Consider the following 15,786-nt stretch of genomic DNA (forward strand, 5'->3'; position numbering starts at 1 on the left):
CACTCTAGCCTGGGCAACAAAGTGAGACTCTGTCTCCAAAAATAAAATGAGACAATTACAGTATAACATGGTATATATACGATAGAGATATGCATAGATAAGAGAGGACAGAAGAGCGGCACAGAGCTTACGGAAGTAGAGAGTTAGAGGATTGAGACAAGGCAATGGAAAATGAAATATGTGAAATCTGATAGAGATTGAATCTCATGGTTAATAATTTAGATTTGATACATTAGATAGGGAACCATCTGTTTATAGGATAAGCATATACATGCTTGTGGCTATTTTCCAGTATATCCCTGTTTAATACCTATTATAACAAAGCCAGTCAGTGTTTTTATTGACGCAGGTATATTGCCAACATCCATGTTATTTTAAGTAAATGAATTCAGTGAATTTAGATGCTATTTGGTCCACTTACTGTTTATCTGTACTACTTTCTTTTTCTATGGATTTTTTATCCCATAGATGTTTCTTATGGGGCTAAAAATAATAACGAATGTAGACTTGCTCAGTGGTTAAACGAGCTTTATAAATATAAGGTGCGTGTTTATCCACTTTTCTTCATTATTGATCCTAGTTTCTAAGGCTTACCTTTTTGCAGTTATTTTCTGGAACTCCCACGATTACTTAAAGGGACCCAAACACTCATTATAGCATTTCAGACTGAATATACATTAAGAACTTCTATTTGATTTGGTTTTAAGAGTGCCTGCTTTAAGACATGATCTAGAAAGGGTTAAATGAACTTTTGTTGATTATATTATCTTCTTGACTATGAACTACATTGTTCCTTTTCACTTATAAATTAATTCAGGGAGGGAATATTACTTAAGTGCTATAGGTGGTTTTAGTTTCTCATAGTTGGCATTCACTTTCCCCTCTCCAGCATTAATGTAATCATATCACAGCCCATAAAATTACTTTAGGCCTAAGTTGGCCTAAAGTAAATTGAGTTATGTCTTTGTTTGAAGGGCTGTTTTGGACATGTTCTTCCTACATATGAAACATTCAACCTAATAATCTTTAGCAAATCATATAAGAAGGGTTTTTTTTTGTCATATCAATCTTCACTATATATGTTCTTTCTTGTACTCATTTGACCTTTTGTTTAGAGTTTTCAAAAAAGCAAATACACAGAAGAATTGTTAGAATAAAATAGCATCAGGAGTAATGTAGAAAATAGTATCTGAGGACCAGCCTTAGAGTATGAATAATAAATGAATAAAAGTATTGAACGAGAGACAAGTTTAAGATTTTACATATACCAAGGCTTAGTGGCTTGGATTAATAACTGGAGAGTAACTATAAACCAGTATCTCTTATTCAAAAGAAACATCTAATAGAAAAGATGAAGGAAGGCCTCTGTATTTCAAAATGTTACCTGTATGGAAATCTGTGAGATGGAGAGTAGAAGCAGAGTAGATTACATTTGGTTTGTGTGGGAAGGGAAAGTAAGAAATAGCATTGTGAAGGTAAAGTTGGGGTAGAATATGGATAATTATTTCATACTATATTATAAATGTATATGTTTTGGGGAGGATTTTATTTTTATTTCAGCATATTATGGGGGTACAAATGTTTAGGTTCCATATATTGCCCTTGCCCTCCCCTGCCCCCCCCAAGTCAGAGCTTCAAGTGTGTCCCTCCCCCAGATGGTACACATTGCACTCATTATGTACTGTGTTTCCCCAAAAATAAGACAGGGTCTTATATTTATTTTTCCTCAAGAAGACACCCTAGGGCTTATTTTCAGGGGATATATTATTTTTCTTAAGTACGGTCCAATAATCTACATTTATTTAAATATAGTTAAGTTGTCGTCTTCTGGAACATCAACGTAACTCTCCAAATCCCAGATTCCATCCTGAATTTCTTACAACTCTATTTCCTTTAGAACCATTGGCCCCAATCTCTCATGGGGTAGATGAGAAGGGCTGCTCGTTGTCGTCGTCTTTACTGCTCCATGTCGAAATGCATGGGTTGTGCAGATACGCTGCGTAGCCACGCCCCTCACTACGTCTTATTTTCAGGGTAGGGCTTATATTGTGCAAATGCTTAGAAATCCTGCTCGGGCTTATTTTATAGGTAGGTTTTATTTTCAGGGAAACATGGTACGTATATACCCATCATCACCCCTCCCATCTGACCGATGCCCGATGAATATTATTCCTATATGTACACTTAGTTGTTGATCAGTTAAAACCAATTTGATGGTGAGTACATGAGGTGCTTATTTTTCCATTCTTGGGATACTTCACTTAGTAGGGTGTGTTCCAGCTCTATCCAGGATAATACAAGAGGTGCTATATCACCATTGTTTCTTATAGCTGAATAGTACTCCATGGTATACATATATCACATTTTATTAATCCACAAATGTATTATAAATATATATTAATATACAATAAATGCAGAAACAAGATAAATTATAGGATACTACAGCTATCAGCATTAATGCTGGAAATCTCTTTCTTTTAAAAGCACAATATCTGAGAAATTCTTAAGATTCAAGAAGTATATTTATACTCCCTTTAAGCATTCTAGGTTAGAAATAGGCACATGACCCAGCCCTTTAAACTTCTCAGCATATCTGAGACATGCAGAATTGGAGTAGGGGAGGGAGGGAATGTTATTTCATCTAGCACAGTATCCTGCTACATAGTGAGTCAATATTTTTGAAGGGATGTGCACATGCTTCTGTTTTCGAAGGTAGGAGGAAAGTGGGGAGCAGGAACTGTTAGGAGAACAAAGATGTCTTTTCTTCATTTCACCCAAATGAAAGTCTTATATTTATTAGATATTGATCATTTATAAATATTTCACAAAATTTATAAAATTAGGCTGAAAGAGGTTAAATGGCTTGACCAAGGCATACGGCTATTCAATGTCAGTGCTAGATTAATTCTATTAAATCCTACAACTCTATAATACTTAATAATGTGTCACTAAGGAAATACTGTTAGCACAGAAGCTATAATTACAGGGAGAGCCATTTCTTCATCTTGCAGAATCTGTCTCTCTAAACACTTAACACACAATTGCAGCTTTCTAATAAAAACTAGGTGGGAAAAGCTGTTACTCCTTAGTTAAGTGTGTGTCCCTGCATTTTCTTGACAAATCTCTTGATGTGGTGGGAACAAAACTTACAAACAGGGTAGATAGATTTTATTCTGTTTTTTCTCATTAACTTGCTAACTCAGTTAAGAGTCTGTCTTCCTTTAAATGCCAGAGAATTCCAGCAGTAGCTTAAACAAATGATGGAGAGATAATTTTCTCACACAAGAAGCCATACGGTGATAGGCAGTCCAGAACTGGTTCAGTGGTTTCCTCCTTTTTAAAAGGTTGGCTTTTGCCTTCCTGCTTCTTACTACATGGTCACAAGATGGTTATTCCACCAGGCACTCACTGAAAGGGGCAAAGGTGTAAATGGGCAAAGGAATGCATATGCCATCTTTGGTAGGTGGGGTCTCCAAGGAAATTTTTACATTAATCAGACTTCTTACATCCTAGTGGCCAGAGCTATTAATATATCACATGATCCCTTGCAGTTAGAAAATGACAAGGGAGACAATGAATGATGTCTGTATCTTGTATCTCCCTTCATTTAATGTCTTTTAGCATTATAGCCAACTGCCTAAAGTCATAATAATGCATTATTCCTTTTAGATTTACATTGGTGCAGAAGCATACAGTGGAATTTAACCAAGTGGCAATGGCTAATTCAGACGGATCTGAAGCAATGCTGAACAGAGTGATGACAAAAGATAACATTGGTGTTGCTGTGGTATTGGAGGTCCACAAAGAACTATTTGGAGCAGGTGAGTGTGTCATGGACCATTTACAGGACGGAGGATGAACACAGAACACAAAACAAAAACACAGAACACAAAGAAAAACGCGGACACACATACAGACAGTTGACTCGAGTGTTAATACACCAGTCAGTTTTTTTTTGGTCTTAATTAATTAATTAATTTAATTATTTATTTTGGAATATTATGGGGTACAGATTTTAAGGTTTCAATAAATGCCCTTCCCCCCCAGCCCCCACAAGTCTGAGTCTCCAGCATGACCATCTCCCAGATGGTGCACATCTCACTAATTATATATGTTTATACCCTTCCCCCTCCCCCCGACCCAGTACCCTATTACTGTAGTACCTATGTGTCCACTTAGGTGCTGCTCAGTTAATACCAGTTTGCTGGTGAGTATATGTGGTGCTTGTTTTTCCATTCTTGGGAAACTTCACTTAACAGTATGGGTTCCAGCTCTAACCAGGAAAATATAAGATGTGCTATGTCACCATTGTTTCTTAGAGCTGAATAGTACTCCATGGTATACATATACCACATTTTATTAATCCATTCTTGGATTGATGGGCACTTGGGCTGTTTCCACAGCCTTGCAATTATGAATTGTGCTGCTATAAACATTCGAGTGCAGGTGTCCCATTTGTAGAGTGTCATTGGATCTTTTGGGTAGATGCCCAGCAATGGGATTGCTGGATCAAATGGTAGATTCACTTGTATCACTTTGAGGTATCTCCATATTGCTTTCCAAAGAGGTTGAACTAGTTTGCAGTCCCACCAGCAGTGTAGGAGTGTTCCTCTCTCTCCGCATCCATGCCAGCATTTATTGTTTGGAGACTTTTTGATAAAGGCCATTCTCACTGGAGTTAAGTGATATCTCATTGTGGTTTTGATTTGCATTTCCCTGATGATTAGAGATGTTGAGCATTTTTTCATATGTTTGTTGGCCATTCTTCTGTCTTCTTTAGAAAAGTTTCTGTTCAAGTCCTTTGCCCACTTTTGAATAGGGTTATTTGATTTTTTCTTGCTGATTTTCGTGAATTCTAAGTATATTCTAGTTATCAGTCCCTTATTGGATGCGTAGGATGCAAAACTTTTCTCCCATTCTGTAGGTTGTCTATTTACCTTCATGACTATTTCTTTGGCTGTGCAGAAGCTTTGTAGTTTGATCATGTCCCATTTATTTATTTTTGTTGCTGCTGTGATTGCCTTTGGGGACTTCTTCATAAACTCTTTGCCTAGGCCGATGTCTAGGAGAGTATTTCCAACTTTTTCCTCTAGAATTCTAATAGTTTCATACCTTAGGTTTAAGACTATTATCCAGCGTGAGTTGATTTTTGTGAGAGGTGAAAGGTGTGGGTCCTGTTTTAGCCTTCTACAAGTGGCTATCCAGTTTTCCCAGCACCATTTATTGAAAAGGGATTCTTTTCCCCAGTGCATGTTTTTATCTGCTTTGTCAAAGATTAGATGGCTATATGAGGATGGTTTTATATCAGGATTCTCAGATCTGTTCCACTGGTCAATATTCCTATTTTTGTGCCAATACAAGATTGATTTAATTACTACAGCTTTGTAGTATAGTTTGATATCTGGCATATTAATGCCTCCCATTTTGTTTTTGTTGCCTAGAATTGCTTTTGATATTCGGGGTCTTCTTTGGTTCTATATGAAGCGTAAAATTATTTTTTCTATATTTGTGAAGAATACTGATGGGATTTTAATAGGTATTGCATTGAATCTGTAGATCAGTTTGGGTAGTATAGACATTTTAATGATGTTGAGTCTGCCGATCCACAAGCATGGTATGGATTTCCATCTGTTTACATCCTCTGCTATTTCCTTCCTCAGTGTTTCATAGTTCTCCCTGTAGAGATCTTTTACCTCCTTGGTTAAGTATATTCCTAGGTACTTTAATTTCTTTGTTGCTATTGTAAAGGGAATTGAGTCTTTGATTTGGTTCTCAATTAGATTGTTGTTGGCGTATATGAATGCCTCTGATTTCTATGTATTGATTTTGTACCCTGAGACTTTACTAAATTCATTGATCAGTTCCAGGAGTTTCTTGGTTGAATCTTTGGGGTTTTCTAGGTAAAATGTCATATCATCAGCAAACAGTGAAAGTTTGATCTCTTCTGTCTCTATTTGGATACCTTTAATTCCATTTTCCTCTCTGATTGCTGCAGCCAGGACTTCCAGCACTATGTTGAACAGAAGTGGAGATAGTGGGCAGCCTTGTCTGGTTCCAGTTCTAAGTGGGAATGATTTCAGTTTTTCCCCATTCAGTATCATGTTGGCTATGGGTCTGTCATATATGGCTTGTATCATTGTTAGGTATGTCCCTTCTATGCCTATTTTATTAAGTGTTCGTATCATGAAAGGGTGTTGAATTTTGTCAAAAGCTTTTCTGCATCTATTGAAAGAATCATGTGGTCTTTGCTTTTGCTTCTGTTTATGTGGTGAATTGCATTTATAGATTTACGTATGTTGAACCATCCCTGCATCCCTGGGATGAAGCCCACTTGGTCGTGATGGATTATTTTTTTGATAAGTGTCTAGATTCGGTTAGCTAAGATTTTGTTGAAAATTTTTGCATCTATATTCATTAGGGACATTGGTCTGTAGTTTTCTTTTTTTGTTGCATCCTTTCCTGGTTTTGGTATCAGGGTAATATTCGCTTCATAAAAGGTGTCGGGGAGGTTTCCGTTCTTCTCGATGTTGTGGAATAGTTTCTGCAAGATAGGTACTAGTTCTTCTTTGTAAGTGTGGTAAAATTCGGGTGTGAAACCATCTGGACCGGGACTTTTCTTTTTAGGGAGATTTTTAATTGCTGTTTCTATTTCAGCTGTTGAGATTGGTCTGTTCAGGGAATCTATTTCTTCCTGGTTGAGCCTAGGGAGGCTGTGTGTTTCTAGAAATTTGTCCATTTCCTCCACATTTTCCAGTTTGTGTGCATAAACATTTTTGTAGTATTCATAAATTATATCTTGTATCTCTTTGGGATCAGTTGTGATATCTCCTTTTTTGTTCCTGATGGAGCTTATTAGAGATTTCTCTTTTCTGCTTTTCGTTAGCTTAGCCAATGTCAATTTTGTTTATTTTTTCAAAGAACCAACTTTTTGTTTTATTAATCTCCTGAATAGCTTCCCTGTTTTCAGTTTCATTTAGTTCTGATTTGATCTCATTGATTTCACTTCTTCTGCTGGGTTTGGGGTTGGTCTGTTCTTCTTTTTCCAGCTCCTTGAGTCGTTTCGTTAGATTGTCTGTTTGTGATCTTTTTGTCTTTTGGTTATAGGCATTTATGGAGATAAACTTTCCTCTCAGAACTGCTTTCGCTATGTCCCAGAGGATTTGATAACTTGTCTCTCCATTGTCATTTTGTTCATAGAACTTTTTTTTTTTTTTTTTTTTTTGAGACAGAGTCTCACTTTGTTGCCCAGGCTAGAGTGAGTGCCGTGGCGTCAGCCTAGCTCACAGCAACCTCAAACTCCTGGCTCAAGCAATCCTCCTGCTTCAGCCTCTCAAGTAGCTGGAATACAGGCATGCACCACAATGCCAGGCTAATTTTTTCTATATATATTAGTTGGCTAATTAATTTGTTTCCATTTATAGTAGAGACGGAGTCTTGCTCTTGCTCAGGCTGGTTTCGAACTCCTGACCTCGAGCAATCCACCTGCCTCAGCCTCCCAGAGAGCTAGGATTACAGGCGTGAGCCACCGCGCCCAGCCTATAGAATTTTTTAATTTCTATCTTGATTTCTTCATTTGTGAAGTAATCATTTAGTAGGAGGTTGTTTAATTTCCATGTTTTTGTGTAGAAATGTGAGTTTCTGTTAGGGTTGATTTCTACTTTTATTCCACTGTGATCTGAGAAGGTACATGGTATGATTTCTATTTTTTAAAATTTCTTGAGGTTTACTTTGTGTCCTAGGATATGGTCAATCTTAGAGAATGTCCCGTGAGCTGATGAGAAGAACGTACATTCAGTGGATTTTGGGTAGAATGTCCTGTAAATGTCAGTCCGACCCAATTGTTCCAGAGTTTTGTTTAAGTCCATTATTTCTTTATTAATTTTCTGTTTGGAGGATCTGTCTTGTGCCGTCAGTGGGGTGTTGAAATCTCCAGTGATTATGGAGTTGCTATTAATCCCTTTGCTTAGATCCAGTAAGGTTTGCTTTATGAAACTGGGTGCACCTAAGTTGGGTGCATATATATTTAAAATTGTTATCTCTTCTTGTTGGACTGTGCCCTTCGCCATTATATAATGACCCTCTTTGTCTTTCACTACTTTTGTTGGTTTAAAAACTAAATCGTCTGAAATTAGAACTGCCACGCCAGCCTTCTTTTGCTTCCACTTGCCTGGAATACTTATCTCCACCCTTTTACTTTTAGTCTATATGCATTCTTGCAGGTTAGATATGTTTCCTGAAGACAGCATATACTTGGCCTGTATTTTCTTATCCATTCAGCCAGCCTATGTCTCTTGAGTGGAGAGTTTAAGCTATTCACATTTATTGAGAGAACTGATAGGTAAGGTAGATTATTGTTCATTCTGTTGGGTTGGATGTTGTTCCTTTGATTTCTCTCTTGAGCCATTGTATTATCTGGCCTTTAATCTTTGGGTTTTGGTTGTTTTAATATTCGTGAGTTTTTATTACGGTGTTCCGTGCGTAACAGTGTTTTGAGTACTTCTTGTAGGGCTGGTCTGGTCTTGGTGAATTCTCTGAGACTTTGCTTATCTGAGAATGTCTTGATTTCTCCTTCATATACGAAGCTTAATTTTGCAGGGAATAAGATTCTAGGCTGGGCATTGTTTTGTTTCAGAAGAGTGAGAATGGGGTCCCAGTCTCTCCTTGCTTGTAAAGTCTCAGTAGAGAAGTCTGGTATTATTCGAATTGGCTTTCCTTTGTATGTTACTTGCTTCTTTCGTCTTACAGCTCTTAGAAGGGCCTCTTTAGTTGATATTTTGGTCAGTGTGATGACTGCATGTCATGACGTCTTCCTGTTTGCATTGAATCAATCTCCCAGGGGTCCTCTGAGCTTCTTGAGCTTGTATATTGAGATTTTTAGCAAGGCCTGGGAAATTTTCCTCTATTCTATTTTCAAATAGCTTGTCCAACCCTTGAGTGTTGTCTTCTTCCCCTACTGGTAACCCTGTGACCCTCACATTAGGTTTCTTCACATAATCCCACATCTCTTATGGGCTTTGCTCTTTTCTCTTGTTTCTCTCCTCTATCTCTGTGATGGTTTTATTTAGTTGGAGGGTGTTATCTTCAATCTCTGAGATTCTTTCTTCTGTTTGATCTACCCTGTTCTTGAGACTTTCCACTGTATTTTGTAGTTCCCTGAATTGATTCTTCATTTCTAGGAGTTCGGTTAAACTTTTCTTCATTGTGTCTATTTCTTTAGTGAACTTTTGTTCTGGGTCCTGGAGGCTTTTTGTGGTTTCTTTGTGTTGGTTATTGAGTTGTTCTTGCAGGTCATTGAATTTTGTTATGACCCACGTTCGAAATTCCTCTTCTGTCATTTTGGTTGCCTGATTTTGTTTGGTGTGTTTCTAAGGGGCTGGTGCTCCTCTTTGGGGGTGTGTTTTCCATTTGGTTCTTCATATTTCCAGAGTTCCTTCGCTGATTTCTTCCCATTTCGATCAGTTGTTTCTTTCCTTTATGTTTTTGTTTGGGTATTCACACGCCTTGTTTAGTTTCTGAGCTTGTAGGTGGTGTCTTTGGGTGAGGTTTGACCACTCCCTGTATAGTGAGTCAGTAGGTGCCATGTAAAGGCTGTGTAGGATGCCCTCCCTGCCAGTAGGTGGTGCTTGCTTGGAAGAACAGGCTACGCTGTTGTTTTGGGGTCCTGTTATCAGCTCTTGTTCCTGTAGAGAGAACTCTAGTGCATCAGGTGGTCGGTGGGGCCCTGGGACTTCCAGGTGTGTCCTTTTCTCTCCCTCAGTGAGGACTGGTCGAGGAGAGAGTCTGGGCGGAGCTGGGTTGGGTAAGCCTGCCCTCAGGCACCACCAATGTCGTTAGCAGGGGTCAAAGTTCTGTTCTCTGCTTCCAGGAAAAGCTGTCAGGGAGGGGCTGGAATGGCCCCGCTCAGCCAGAAAGTCTGCTTGTGGGTGTCAGGCTGTCTGAGACCCGCAGTCTGGAGCGGGCCTCGCTTTTTTCCACTCTCCCCAACTCCGCAGCTACTCCTGGGCGTCTGCCCGCAGGCCAGACCACACGCCACTAGGCCTCCCCGGACTGTGATGCCGGCAGGGAGGTTCCCTGCGCAGGATCGCCACCTGGGCTAGGCATACAGCCTCCTTTGGGAGGAGGGTTGCCCTTTAGGACGCTGATCTGCCCCTGTAGGCACACACACCTCAGCAGGCTGTTCACGTATATCCCTTCTGTCCTGGGCAATGTGAGATCTCGGTTCGCGAGATCTCGGTGCACAGGATCTGGTCTGCAGGTCTGACCTCTGGGTCCCAGAGTTCAAACTATATCCCCACCAGGGAGAGGAGTGCCAGTCCCAATTCACCCACAGGGAGCCCAAGCTGGGTCTATGTCTCTCAGCCTCAGGGTCTGCACCGTTCTCCTGGGATCACCATGCCAGCAACACCTGGGAGGGCTGGCAGGTAGGGAGCTCACAGTCTGAGTTCCCCTTAGTCAGCTGTAGGGTCCCAAAAGGGAAGGTCTCATTCCCTGGAGGTGCCTCCGGCTGGTGGCTATCTTGTCTCTTTGGGCAGCCGTGGGTAGGGTCGGCAGACTGGAGAAGGAGGCATTATGGCGCCTGCCGCGCAGCTCGGGTCTGTGCCCACGGATGTGCCCCGAGGGATTTGGGAGCCTGGTGCCGTGTCCGCTACAGGCTCACTGCTAGCTGGTGGCGGCCTTCTCTGGGCTGGTGTCCGCAGGTCTCTCCACCCACTGGGGAGCCCACCAGCAGTCCCAAATGCAGGGGAGGGGAAAGGTGACTGATCCACCTACCCCTCCCGCTGGTCTCCGGACTGCTCCGGCGGTCTCAGCTTCCAGTTCTCCTCTGCAACTTCCCCGCGTGGAGTCTCCCGGGGTCTCAGGTACCCCTCCTTCCGGCCCTCGTCCGCTGTATGCTCGTCGTCTTGCTTCTTTTTTCTAATTTCTGCTAGAATCTGTCTTTTCTGCAGAGACATGTTGTCTGGCGGTGTTTCTTGTCCGCCATCTTGATCCTCCCCCCAGTTTTATTTTTGTACTCTAAAAAATTAAAGTTAGTTCCTTGTATGTAACCATCCAGGCATTTCAGCAATAGCCATAAATTCCGGAACACGTAGCCTTAGGGAAGCAGATGTCCCCTGACTCAGAATTTCCAGGTGGTTGGTTTAGGTGCCAGGCATAGATCACGGACCGAGATTAGCAAGGATGGGCAAGGCAGCCACAGGGGGAATTTCTCATCTCCAGCTTCTCTTAGGGTGATCCTCTAAGATCTTAGGCTGATCCCTGGTGGCTGTGCATGGCTTAGGTCGCCCCCCCCCCCCAGGAGTCTTACCCATCATTAACTAACCAGTAGCAATCACAGGAACAATGTGTTTATCGTGTGGCCTCCAGACCCTTCAACGCCGTGGGGCTGGGCAGCTCTTCCTTACTTCAGCCTAGGTCCTTTGTTATGCCTCTAGGCCTTGTTTATCACAAAGACCTTGTCTGGAACACATTACTTTCAGACATTCTGGGCAGGACACGTACATTACTCACTAAATTTAATTCTTAAACTAGGAAAATATATGTCAGTCCCTACATGAGTGCAATTTAAGATATTCATACTTGAAAATAAATATCATGCCAGGTTTCCTATCTCAAAACAAGTGAAGAGAATCTTACTGTTATTTATTGCAAAGTTATTTTCTTGTCTTTTGAGGAAAGTTAAGGGAGATGGGCAGGAAAATAGCACTAACTGTGTAAAGCATCATAAACTTCTTGGGTTTTGGTTTTTTGGTTTTGGGGGTTTTTTTGTTTTGTTTTTTGGCTATTCTATGATCTCTATCACAGTCTTTTTTACTTGCCAGGTAATCTATGTAGTTTTTTTTTATATACCATTAATTCCAAAAGATTCTTTGAAATAGAGAATATTTTAGTTAGGCTGAATTTAGAAATATGATGACTTGTTCCTCTTTTGAGCCATATTTTTAGCTTCTTTAGTGTGAATCTTTTGTCTTCAAGGTTAAGTATTTGGCACGCTTTCTCTAGTTTCTTTGTTATTAATATATCTCAATCATTGTCAGGGTAAGAGCAAGAATAGGATCTTTTATTTATGTGGTACCTTTTTTCAGCATTTTAGATTATTTATAGCTTTCTTAAGAGTCAGAAACTCATTATGCACTTTGCGTTATTATCTAGACCTTTTTTACCCTATTTCCTGCCTTAAAGCATTTCATTATTTACTAGTTTATTATTAAGCAAAGAGCAAGAAGCCAGTGAGACCACATCAGGGCTTTTTGCCCCCCTGTACTTTTTGCAGAAGGTTTTTTTTTGGCCTTGAGTATTGATGTGAATTATTCAGACCATGCATGTGTCATACCTCCTTTCCCGATTATCAGAGATAAGTCAGTCTTTGATATGAGATTTTGAATTTTCTTCTTGTTTTGACCTCTCCATCTTATCACTTTTTATGTCATTTCCAATCCCATTCTTAAAGGGTTTTTTTTTTGTATTGTGAAGGCTGAATTTTTTTTTTTTTTTAGTTTAACTCTCCTTTTAATTTCTAGAAGTGTAATTCAAAATTATACAATAGACACTTTCACATTCTGAGATGAGTATCTCTTATATTCCTAGAAGGGGAATTTAATAATATGGGAAATGCTTATGGCCCCTTTGTAAGGACAAATTTTTAATCTACAGCCAAAAGTGACACTATAAAACTTCTAGGAATCCACTGATTCTCAAATAAGAAAAAAAAAAAAAAAACTTCTAGGAAAAAAAGAAGATTTTGGCTGCAAGCATTTATCTTATGATCAAATTACTTTAAAAGTGACTACTTCTGTAACATATAACAAGTACTTCAGTTACTTGTTGTCTCATCATTGAAGATAATTGTACCTTGGAAAGACTAGAAAGAAACTTGATTTTATCAAAATAGCAGACTTAAAAAATTAGGTCATTTTCTCCAGAGTTCATATTTCAATAGAAAATTTTGAGTGACATTTCTGTAAAATTTTAAATGGAAAAATTAAATTTGTGTGTTCACTGATATTCCAACAGTCTGTCAATGGAAAAAAGCCAACTCTGTAAAATAATTTTAAAGAGATTTATTCTGAGCCAAATTTGAGGACCGTGACCTGGAGCCACTCACAAGAGGCCTTGAGCAGTGGACTCGCTGTGGCTGGGTTATAGTTTGGTTTTTATACATTTCAGGGAAATGGGTTATAGGTAAAATCATAAATCAATACGTGGGAGGTATACATTGGTTTGGCCCAAAATGGTGGGGACATCTCGAAGCGGGGGCTTACATGTTATAGGTGGGTTTAAAGATTCTTTGGGTTGTAATTGGTTAAAGACATGAAGCTTTGTCTAAAGACTTAGAATGTTTTAACATAAGGAGCTATTATCAAAGATATTCCACCAGACATAGATTTGTTGTGTAAACTAAGGACCTGCAGGATTGTCTTGCATATACCCTTAGGCCTGTTTATGGGTTACAAAGGATGTCTCCAAGAAGGGAGGGGGGGCATGATGAAGCCTGTCTGACCTCCCTCCTCTTGGCAGACAATTTAGTTTTAGGATATTCCTTTGGTCATGAGGGGGTCCATTAAGTTAGCTTGTGGGGAGTGAGCATAAAATTTTATTTTAGTTCACAAGTCCAAAAGTATATAAAGTAAAAAGTGAGAGACTCCTCATCTCATTCATACTCTATAGGAATAGCTCTTGTTCATTTCTCTGTACAGTTACTAACGTATAGAATATATATATAATTTTATTTAAAGGGTATCTTACCATGCATACTGAGCTTTATGCCTTGAATATTTTATGGGCATCTTTCTCTGTCAGTACGTGTTAACTAACTATATTATGCTTAATTTTCACAATTTCTAATATATTATCCTGTCCACCATTTGGAAAGTACTATGTTGATGTTTATTTTGACATAATTAAGAAACATAGATTTGGCCAGGCGAAGTGGATCACGCCTGTAATCCTAGAACTCTGGGAGGCCAAGGCGGTGGATCCCTGAAGGTCAGGAGTTCGAGACCAGCCTGAACAAGAGCAAGACCCCGTCTCTACTAAAAAGAAATTAATTGGACAACTAAAAATACATATATAAAAAAAATTAGCCAGGCATGGTAGCACATGCCTGTAGTCCCAGCTACTTGGGAGGCTAAGGCAGAAGGATTGCTTGAGCCCAGGAGTTGGAGGTTGCTGTTAGCTAGGCTGATGCCACGACACTCTAACCTGAGACTCTGTCTCAAAAAAAAAAAAAAGAAACATAGATTTTAGGGGAAAAAAGTAAACTTGGAGATCTTCTAGTTGAATATCTCATTTTCCAAATGAACCTAAGCACCAAAAATGTTAAATGACTGGCCCAAGACCATACAAAATAATTAGTAATAAAACCAGGTCTAAAACCTAAGTGTTCAGACTTTGAGAGCATACTATGCTCTAATTCTCATTTTAAAAATAACTTTGAGTGTAGGGTATGAATTTGTTTAGGTAGCAAATTCACTTCCTTATTTTATTTTGTATTATTTAATGTAGTGTTACTGCCATTTACTACTGACCCATCACTGTTATGCTTAAATGCAAAGCAAATGAATACTAGGCAGTAGGAAGAATTTAAATTAAGGTTTTGGTGACCCAAATAACTGAAGACCTGCCTCATTAGGTTATTGTGATATTTAACTACTTCTGTACGGCGCTCACTGGCCATGAAACCTTGCCCACAGCTGGCACTCACAGTCCACATGATAGTTTGCGCTGTACCTTGACGAATCCATTTTGCTCTTGTGTGAGGAGGAAAGCTTTAAAGTTCTGGAGGCTTGTTTTACTTTACAGGCAGCTTCACTTGTAATGTAAATCAGAATAGGTAACATATACATATATGTTTTTATTACATTATTTTTAAATGTTCACAATTTTATTTTAATAAATGGAAAATTATAACAGTCATCACAGCTGTCGGCTAAAGTCAACACTCGGCTGTGCGCCTTCATATCACAGCTGTCGGCTAAAGTTGACGTGCGCATTCATCTGTTGCTATTGACTATAGTCAATGCTCGGCTGTGCGCGTTCATCTTTGGCTGTAGACTATAGTCGACGCTCCTACCGAAGTGGTTAAATGACAGATATTATCATAATGGACATTGGAGACTCAGAAGGAGGGAGGGAGATGAAGGATGAGAAATTACCTATTCGGTATAATGTAGACTGTTCAGTTGATGGGTATGCTAAAAACCCTGACTCCACTACTGTACAGTTCATCCATGTAAGAAAAAAAACACTTATACCCCTAAATCAACTGAAAGTTTTTTTTAAAAAAGTGCTTATTTAAGAACTCAGCAAATGCAAGGTATTATAATCAAATGTTGATTAAATCACAGTATAACTTGGGCATGTAGAACAGGGGTCAGCATACTTTTTCTGTAAAGGGCCAAATAGTAAATATTGTATTTTAGGCTCTGTGGGTCACATATAGTCTCTATCACACGTTTTTTTCCTTCATAGAACCCTTTAAAAATTTAAAACCATCCTTAGCTCATATAGGCTCTACAAAAACATGTGGGCCAGATTTAGCCCATGGGCTATAGTTGGCCAACTTGATCTAGAAGAATAATTCCCATATTAAGATTACTAGAAGGCTGGGCATAGTGGCTCACACCTGTAATCCTAGCACTCCGGGAGGCCGAGGTGGGTGGATTGCTCAAGGTCAGGAGTTCGAAACCAGCCTGAGGAAGCTCGAGACTCTGTCTCTACTAAAAATAAAAAGAAATTAATTGGCCAACTAAAAATATATAGAGAAAAATATTAGCCGGGCATGGTTGC

At 39.3% G+C, this 15,786-nt stretch overlaps 1 protein-coding gene across 5 annotated transcripts in view; it reads left to right on the plus strand.

Annotated features, from left to right (window-relative positions):
* CNOT6L (CCR4-NOT transcription complex subunit 6 like) overlaps positions 1-15,786 on the plus strand; it is a 109,069-nt gene that overhangs the window by 76,972 nt on the left and 16,311 nt on the right. For all 5 annotated transcript variants that reach the window (XM_012743815.2, XM_012743804.2, XM_012743844.3 and 2 more), the window contains one exon: positions 3,670-3,821. In XM_012743815.2, the coding sequence (XP_012599269.1) occupies positions 3,670-3,821 (152 nt within the window). The remainder of the gene's footprint in view (positions 1-3,669; positions 3,822-15,786) is intronic.

Source organism: Microcebus murinus, chromosome 26 (assembly GCF_040939455.1).
Source record: "Microcebus murinus isolate Inina chromosome 26, M.murinus_Inina_mat1.0, whole genome shotgun sequence".
NCBI lineage: Eukaryota > Metazoa > Chordata > Mammalia > Primates > Cheirogaleidae > Microcebus > Microcebus murinus.